General features: G+C 42.9%; 1 protein-coding gene across 1 annotated transcript in view; it reads left to right on the top strand.

Annotated features, from left to right (window-relative positions):
• Window positions 1-10039, top strand: part of LOC117937053 (ras-related protein Rab-26) — an 81139-nt gene that overhangs the window by 49270 nt on the left and 21830 nt on the right. Inside the window, exon 5 of the mRNA XM_034860696.1 lies at window positions 4988-5040. Within this exon, the coding sequence (XP_034716587.1) occupies window positions 4988-5040 (53 nt within the window). The remainder of the gene's footprint in view (window positions 1-4987; window positions 5041-10039) is intronic.

Raw genomic sequence — 10039 nt, 5'->3', positions numbered from 1 at the left:
GTCACACTAACAACCGAATTAGATAGTGGGACACATCATTGTGTCCTTTTTCTTTTCTACCTCCCTCTCTTCTATTCCCCCCCACTCATTAAATACCCTTCACGGACTTGTCTAGCTGGAATAAACAAATTGGATTTAATCCAAAATAGATTGGAGAAAATGTGTCCACGGTCGGGATGGTGGTGAATACAAAGTGGAGAGGACACATGACTTTGGTGTGGGAGACACACTGTGTCCCTGAGCAAGACACTTAACCCCTAGTTGCTCCAGAGGTAGGGCTGCACAATATTGGAAAAATCTCACGTTGCAATATTTTTTCCCCACTGCGATATATATTCCGATATAAAAATAAAAAGTAAATTTTAAAAGATGACATAAATAGCTCTATTTGGAAATAATAAAAAACGTAACGTAATAACGGCCAAAGTTTATGCCAGTGACTGCATGTTACTTCCTCTAAATTTCGGGTTGTGGTCGACTAGGGGGGCCAGGTTGTTAGTTTGATAGATGATCAGACCTGCATGTCCCACAAACTCTGTGTATCCAACAGCAATCAATTAAATTAGTGGAAATGACGTTAGATCAAACATGGACTTCTGTAGAAGATTAGTGTTAAGTTTCCGGTGTCGCGGCTCCGAACCGTAACGTTAATTGGGACAGACGGACGCCTTGGTAGCTTTAGCCTGGCTGGTAGCAGCTTTGTGGGGGGTGGGAAATGGCCGGAAGACGTTGTGATTATGTTGCATTAATCAGGTGATTTAGTTCTTATTTACAGCGAACATAAAACACCGACTGCTGTAGCTTCACTGTCTACCCATCAAAACTATGACATCACTGTACGCGGCAGCTGCTGCCTACGGTACTTTACTAAACACTGAGAGCCTCACTACCCATAACAATAACCCCCGTCGGACTAACATCACACACACACGCTGCCCACGTGGCTACCTGTCTTAAAGGGGAAGGGTTGGACGGTAATGATCATGTAAAAGGAGAACGGTGGAAGTTTACTTTTCTAACAAGCAACAAAAACGTTTCAGCGTCAACATCGGAAAGTCCTGCGATGCGACCATCGCGCATGCGCACATCGCCATGTCGATGCTAAAACACAATATCGTTCAGCCTTATACAGAGGTGTGCAACCTCTGACTTACTGTATAGCAATTGTAAGTCGCTTTGCTAAAAGCGTCAGCTTAATGTGATGGGTAGAGGGGTGTAGGACAGAAATGGATGAGGAGGTTAGGGGGGTGTGGGGGTGTGTGTGTGTGTGTGTGTGTGTGTGTGTGTTTTAGGCCTGTGTGTAGGGATGTCTAACAAAAAACCAAAACCGAGTGCAAATTGTTATTTCCCCACTGGGAATCCATAACCAGCATAAATTAAAATCGTTATCATTATTAGGCTACATCTACACTACTATGTTTTGAATGAATATCTTTTGCTACGCTCGTGTCCAAAGTACTACGGCATTACCGAGGCCCTGAAACGGAGACATTTGGTAACGCGGCTGCCCCGTTTGGTTTGAGAACCCTTGTGTTGCTTTGTAGTCTAGACGGACCCAAACAAAGACCAATGGGAATGTCGGTCAGTCTTATCGGTTAGCTTTATAAACCTTTGAGTAATCGTCATCGTCGGCCCAAGCAAATAAATTCCTGCTCTTACTTTTCACCATTGTTCTTTCTCCAAAGTATTTTTCGGAGAGTTGCTGTGGAGGTAATTAGCTTATGGTAATTATTCCAGGGGAAACTTGATCCGGCTGAGAAAATGTGTTTTCGTAGGTGTTATGAGTTTTTCTGTCTGACAGAGCTTTTTTAAGTGCACACCCTGCAGGTTGCGCTAAAAAAAAGAGCTGAGGTGAGATTATCTTGTAGCATGGTGCAGTTAAATGTAATTAGAATTCCCGTGCGTGGTTATGCTATTAGGTGGGATACAGCTGCGGTGGTGAATGGTGACGCTCAGCACTTTGCTCAGCTGACAGTGGACGACATTAGCGAAGTCTTTATTCATGGATTTCTCTTGTGTGAGATCCAAAAACTCCTGTTGAACATCACACAGTGGAACCAAGTTTTGACACACATCACTCTCAGATAAATTCTAAAGCAAGAAACAGGTCGGATAGAAGAAGTGAGGGAGCTGAAATCAACCTAATCATGAATGCCAGTAAGACTAAAGAGATGACAGTGGACTTGGGGAAGAAGAAGGGAAGGAACTACGCCGCTCCTTCATATCATATCAACAGGTCCGTGGAGGAGGTGGACCTTGGTGTCTAACATCACCGAGGGTCCAATTTGGGTGCCAGTGTTGTAGTACTCAAGACCGGTCTCAAGACTTAATTTTGAGGCTCTCGGAATCAACCACATTTTTACTCGATCTGTCTCGGTCTCTGATGAAGAGGATACTGGATTTTATTTCAAGAGCGGTCAAGACCACAGCTCCAGAGATACCACTAAGTTCCCTGTGGATCATCTGATTAATGTGTTGACATCATTACTATGATTGGATGTTGGATCCTGCTTTAAATGGATTCAAAGGGGGGGCTTGAACACTACAGTAGGCTAGAAGATGAGGGGTGGGGGGTCTTGAACACTACAGTAGGCTAGATGATGAGGGGTGGGGGGTCTTGAACATTACAGAAGGCTATATGATGAGGGGTGGGGGGTCTTGAACATTACAGAAGGCTAAATGATGGGGGTGGGGGGGGTCTTGAACATTACAGAAGGCTAAATGATGGGGGTGGGGGGGTCTCAAACACTACAGTAGGCTATATGATGAGGGGGGGGGTCTTGAACACTACAGTAGGATATATCCCAATGTTGTTTTCACTACAAAAGCATTTGCACAAAGCAAGCCGATCCACTTTTCCATGTTCATAAGAACACTTAAATGAGAAAGAAATAATGGGACAAAATGAAACCAAGGGAAATTTAGAAAAGATAGATATGTGTAATTAAATGCAAGCTAACAATGACATTACTGCGATTAATCGCGATTAAATATTAAACACTATCCCAATCTCTTCAGAAATCTCTTCTCCCCTAACCCAAAGGGATTTAGTGAATATTGGCTAAACATATGAGACATATTACGACAAACTATGGCAGAGATGAAAGACAGAATGTCAGAGCATTTTATAATAAAAAAAAAAATGATGTGCCCATCACAGCAGAAGGTGTTGTTTCCACATGCCAATGGGCCAATGGAGCGAGGGGGGGGCAACGCTTGAAACACTCCCTCGTTTTGGTTTGCCGACCAGTCATGTCTGGAAGTCCTGGACTATGACACAGCTCTATTTATGTTTGTCATGCTGTGATTCATCCCAACCTTGGACCCCATTCACGTCAAGTCTTATATAATGATCACATTACTGCCCTTTTCAGGACACTCATGATCCGCGATTCTAAAGCAAAAAAAAAAAGAGAAGCGGTTCTTACCCACTGGTTTAATGGCAGCATGGCACTAACACTAGTCATGACCAGTGTTGATGTAGTTAGTCACAGGCAGCACTGACACGGCAGACATCAGAATAGTCTGCACTTAGTAGTGAACACAGTGGCTTTATGGGAAGCCATGTTTGGGAAGACATGTTTGTGATTTAATGATACCAGTGCATTGGCCGTTTGGGGCCTGGGCCTGCATAGATCCCAGTCTTTTTTCCCTTTCTCTAGCTATAAGCACTGTTCAGGCGTCGTGTGACAATAGGAATTGGTGGTGGTGTGTGTGTTGCAGCATGGACCGTTGAAGTATCAGATTAGCCATGTGTATGAGCCCACTTACACAGTATGTTCGCCATGTAATGGGAAAATTAATTTTAAGCATGATTTCATGTGTCCTATAACAGGCATGTGTGTATTATTCATTTAATTGTTTGCAATGATTTTCAGTATGTATGACTTTTAAATCTCTCTCTATGTGTCCTCCCTGAAGCATTTTCCTCCAAGGACAAATGTCACAAAGTCTGACAAACAGTTGTCCAGAGCCGTGTTTGTCATAGCATGTCCCAGGTCGAGACCATAGTCGTCCAAAGAGACAAGATAACAGCTTCAACGTGTCTGTCTAGGAAGATTAATTGTTATGCTAAGTTTAAACAGTTTTCCAAACGTGGTCTTCTTTTCTCTGGGGGCCCGGGATATAAGGCAGGAGACGACTGTTGTAAGGTGGCGGGACGTTTGTAACTCTGTAGCTGACGTGTGCAGAAAAACATTAAAACTCTTCATTGAAGACCAACCCTTGATTCAGTTTGCAGCCTGTCTTTAATTTGTTTCAACAAAGTCTCACTTCCAACAAATTCCTCTCTTGCTGTTCAAAAAACGTCCACAACAGCCAGAATAACGTTTAATAAACTATTGCCCGTTGGGTCACTAAACTGATAGACCAGAACATAACATGGTGGCTGCGGTAGTGAACTTTGGCCCCTCAGCAGGCTCAGCTAAGCCTGGCTCCGGTGCGGCTCATCTAGTGATTCGGCCTGTCCCCTTTTTTCCGTCCAGCCGTCACACATCCAGGTAGCGATGTGGACGGGGCATGGGAAGGAGGGAGCCCAGTTCAGCCGGGAGAGACGGGTGGGAGTCGTGCTCAGCCTTAACCAGTGTCCAGGACAGCTTGAAAAATGTACGCAATCTCTGGCAACAAAACAAAAGAGCCAAGAGCCCTGGCGTTCATCTAATATGTGTCTCTATAAGATTGTATTTGCATGCAGGGTAGACATGGATAATCAGTTTTTGGCTCATTGGTTACCAGTGATCAATGAGCCTTCTAGTTCTAGGAATGCAGCAACTCCCGCCCCCGCTGATGTACTACGCATGCCTGGGGACACATGCACAGAGATATCCTGATTTATAGATAGATAAACGGCGGACTGATAATCCCAAGCATGTTCCTCTCAACATTCTATTATCAAATGACTCTCCAAGTCCCATTTCTGGATGTGGTTTATTATTATAACAGTTGAGAACAGGATCAATCAAGTGCTTTTTCCTCTCTCTCTCCACAGCTCTCCTCCTCCTCTATGATGTCACCAACAAAGCATCCTTTGACAACATTAGGGTAAGAACAACCACACTCGGACTAGTCTGTCATCCCCCCCCTTTTTCCTTCAGATATAACTCACTGCTGTTGGAATTCATTCATACCACATCTCTGGGTTGGTAATCATTACCGCTCCATGTGAAGGAGTTTATCTAAAGTATCTGGGTGGCCCTCCTGCGAGTAAAGGTAGAATGGAGCATGAAGTCAACACACGGGTTGGTGCAGCGTCAGCAGTTACGTGGCCATTACCAGACCGTTAGGGTGAAGGCCTTCAATCTACTTTCCAACCCCTCACCTACCTTTGGCCATGAGCTTTGAGTAGTAACCAACAGAACGAGATTGCAGATCCAAGCAGCCAAAATGAGATTCCTCTGGGGGGGGTGGCTTGGCTCATCCTAAGGCACAGGGTAAAAGAGCTCAGATATGCTGAGGTAACTCTGAGTAGAACCCCTGCTCCTTTGTGCCCACGTTAAGGCGGTTTGCGCATGTGATTAGGGTGCACTGGAGGGATTACATATCTCATTTGGTTTAGGAACACGTCCGAATCCCCTGGCAAGAGCTGGAAGACGACGTTGGGCAGAGGGACGTCTGGACTACCCAGATAAAGGGAGGAACATTTAATGGAATGTCTATTATGGATATAAACAAGATTCAGGAGTGGAATTTAACTCTACATACCAGCAATACATTGGCTGCTTGCCTGAATAGAAGGGTGTAATAATTTGTGGATGCTTGAAATCACTGTTAATCCCTCTAGAGCTCTCTCAGTGCTCAATGCTACTTAATGGAATAAAACCTACTCACACACCCTCTAACATGGACATAAAGTTGCATGTTAATGCCGCTGCCTGTTGGACAGTTCTGTAGATGTGTGTTGCCGTGTTTAACACAAATGATGGGTTAGCATAAACCTTTGGACACCTACATTGGGATTTTGCAAGAATACTACTTACCTTAAATGCTGGCACAGAGTAGTGCAACATCCAATCCTGTATATTGATGAATGCTTCCCCTTCATGCTGCATCAGTTAGAATAGTGCTCACTAAAAATCTCTTTTCCGCAGAATGTGTGGTTAAATACAAAAGTTCTCCAAGTAATATGTAGAGGTGCCCATATACTCATACTCACAGCAGGGATGGGATGACAAACGATGAGGACAGTTAGTGAGGAAGACCACGGGGGCAACAAATGATTCACTTTTTTCTGCCAAATGGAGCCATCTCTTTGTAGTCACAGACTGTCTTAGCTCCCACTGTGATTTTCCTGCCATTTCCTGCGTCATTTGGTCCCACTACCCTCATCCTTTTAATGTGCATCCCTCTCCTTTGATTAATGCAGAGTGGAGTTAAAAGCAGAATATGGCCATTAGAAAAGTGTATTTTTTCACACATCAAGGATAGAAGTGACTCCATATCCGTCTGTTAGCTTTGATGCATTTACATCTGGAGACTGTTTGTGTTTGTGTGTCTGTGTGTGTTTGCGGGTTTGCCTCTGTGCAGTGGAACAAGAAAACATACAATACAACTACATATGACCAAAATCCAGAGCATGCTATTACCACCAACCTTTTAAAATATGTTCTACCAGGTCCAATCTTTCATCGACTTTTATTAATTGGTAAAAAGGTATAATCGTCACAATGTTCATTTTTCAACACAAAGCAGCACAGTGTGTGTTCTTTCAGCCTCATTTCACAGAACACAGCACTGTGGAAGCTAATCCCATACATCTTATATTTATCCACATTCCCTACCAAGACATTTAGCCTTCAACATGAGAAACTAATAGAGCTCAACAGCTTAGTTCTGAAAGTAAAAAAACTAAAATAAATCCCTCTAATTACCATCCAAAGTAGACTGACTACGAGCTCCGAGGTTGTGAAACCAAGGTTCATGCCCCTGTAGAAGCTAGAAGTTTGGGATATCAACCTTGAGAAAAATAGTTTTATTTGATGGATAGAGACTACACTACCCACAATCCTAGACTTAACAGCTACTTTTCTGTTTGGTGGAACTCGCTGTTACCCTTTTTTAATGTTTGACTGAATCCGTGAACGGATAGAGCAAGCTTCAGCCATTGATTGAAGTCTACTGCTGTTTTCAAAATGTTTTTTTGCTCAAAATCAAATCTGTAATGGGGTACGATTTATCTTGTAGCGGGTTGGCTTGGTTCCAGGCTTAAAACTCTTTTATATAAGCATTTAATGAAATGTCAGTGAAATGATATTGAAAGGGGAACACCACTTGTGGAACCAGAGCTGTTAAAAAGTGGGCGGCCACTGTTGAGCTCTGTAGGTGAGGGGTTCAAATGCTGCCCGCTTTGCCAATAATGTTAAAATGGAAATACAATGATGGCAGTAGAATGGTTGCAGTTATTGTTATGATAACTATGGACTGTATCAGGGTTTAAGTCTGTCACTGCATTGGATGGAACACCAAAATTCATCTTTAACGTTTCAGAAACAGGTCCTTGGACTGTGTGCCCTGTAGTCCACCCTGTTCTCCAATGTTAAAGGATGAGCTTGCTGCTTTGCTGTAAAGACTGACTCTACAATAGGGTGACACACTTTGTCCCGCAGCCACCAATGGCACAAACAGGTCATGGGTCTGTGGACTAGTTAGTATTCCTGAGAACCACAGGAGCATCTCCAATCCCACTACCAGGTATCCCGGGATCCATCAGAGAATACAGGAACAGGAAGGACTGCAGGTCATTTGAAATTGGAAAGCCTGTTCACATTGAACCATGTGAGGGGAGGTATAGATGGAGCATGTACCCCCAGCACACACACACAGTTTGCTGATCGATTTTTATCTTAATTTGAGTTGATGAAGCTTTGGCACACTCTGTGGTCTCTGCATTGCATTTCTATTACTTCTCTTGTTAAATCTCAGAAGCTGGGCTCTGGAAATGAATCTCCCTTAAGCTGACATGAGTGTTCTCCTCCAATGTCCCTTTTGTCATTTGTCTTCATTCTATGTGATATTAATCATATCCGGCATGTGTATAAATCCTCCACCCTGCCAATTTACTGTACACTTTGTATATTTCTTTATGTATGAGGATGATATTCTGTTGGTATTAGTCACACACAGCAGTATTAGCATAACAAATAGGCTAGATTGAATGCGCCAGAGCAGATGCAAACTCTGTGGGAGGCTAGTAGACTGTGTGTGTGTGTGTGTGTGTGTGTGTGTGTGTGTGTGTGTGTGTGTGTGTGTGTGTGTGTGTGTGTGTGTGTGTGTGTGTGTGTGTGTGTGGTGTCTAGGTCCGTGCATGTGTTTTTCTAGGTGCATGTGGGTGTGTTTTTTCTTGGGGGGGGGGGCTTCTAGGTGCGTAGTGTAGATTGCCAGACCTATCTTCACAACGCTGTGGAGTAAGAAACTCTGCAGAGTGCCCAAACTTTTGCAGATGCCATTTTTTTGTTTTCTGTTATTTTGAAAGTGTAAATGATGGAAAGAAAATCTAACTTTTTGTGACATATTATACGAATGTATAATTTCTCATTTGATTCCTTTTGGAGATTTTTCCATCTTTTCTTGGCTTCTTTATGCACATTAATACACATTTTTACCTGTGGTTCCCAAACTTTCAAGCCCCACTGTAAGTCATGTGAATAAATTACGTTTTTATTCATACTACTTCATGCGCCTCAAGGGAAATATAATATTTAGATAATGATTTCACACGTAGGGAAAAGCGAGGGTAATGGGAACAAGGCGTGATTGGAACATCTAGATCTTCACCAATCAGAAACAAGTAGAAGCATGAAAACCAGTACGCATATGATCTTTGATGATCCCTCCCTGCCTGCCAAAGGACAAACTGATGTCTCATGCTTCTCAGTTTTTTTGCCAAGTCACGTTTTAATATATCCTCATACTGTCTTAAGCTGAAGTGTCTATGAATTTAAAACCTGTCTAGTTTTGATGACCATTGTGTTGTCTAACGTGATATTTGGGTCAAGTTATTGTTACGTTTACTAAGATCCAAATAGTTCTTCCCCTGCTGCTTATGTTTGACTTTTTATGTGTTTTTCAATCGGCCGACACATCCCGATACACAGAAAGCAGATGTTAAAGATGCTAAAGTGATGAAATAAAGCAAAACAGATTGTAGTTGTATGAAATGGGTGCATAGTAGACATTTGAGCTTTAGCCCATATGAGTGCATGCATGCAGCACACACAGTTCTCACCATATACAAGCACATTCAAGTCTACTGCAGCACACTGTGCACACACTGATGTACCCCATAGTGTGAATCCATTAGCACCAGGGCCTCGGGGTGAAGGCTGGAGAGCATCCAGATGATAAAGAGATGGAGACACTCTGCCCATTGCTTTCCATCACTCACTCACTCACTCTTATTCTCTCTTCTCTCTTCTTTCTCTTCTCTCTGCTCTCTTCCCTCTCCATACCATCTGTAACCATGACCACAGCCAGTGCTGCTTTCCATCTGCCCAGCCTCTATGTAACTTCATCTATATCTTCTGCTGCCATTTTGGTTTAGTAAGTCCGTTTTAACATTTTATTTTTTAAGAGCAGTGCTCATGCACTTAGTCTGAAAAATGCCGAAAATCATAGTAAAAACACGGAGGGAACAAAAATAATGAAGAATCAATTAATCATCCTGCATTTGGCTTCAAACCCTTTCAGGTTATTGTTCCTTAATGGCCTGGCATTTTAATTTATAGGTCTTATGTAGAGATAAGCCCTGAGCCAGTTCTACGTGGTCAGAATGACAATTTTATTAGGTTGGAATTGAATCCTATGAGATAGCTGTAAAGGCTGCTTCAACACAGAGAGACATTAAACGCAGCGCTCGCGCTGCCTTTTTTAAGAGCACATGAATGTTACATAACTCAGTTACAGAAGAGGAAGTTACCTAACGAACGTAGGCTTCTTAGTTCAACCCAAACAAGATCTTTTGAATAACCATGTAGTATTGTTTCAATTATTTATATACATAGACACTGTGTGTGTGTGTGTGTGTGTGGGGGGGGGGGGGGGGGGG

The sequence above is a fragment of the Etheostoma cragini genome, chromosome 21, assembly GCF_013103735.1.
Source record: "Etheostoma cragini isolate CJK2018 chromosome 21, CSU_Ecrag_1.0, whole genome shotgun sequence".
NCBI lineage: Eukaryota > Metazoa > Chordata > Actinopteri > Perciformes > Percidae > Etheostoma > Etheostoma cragini.
The sequence above is the reverse complement of the archived record's forward strand: the minus strand, read 5'-3'. Positions and strand labels throughout refer to the sequence as shown.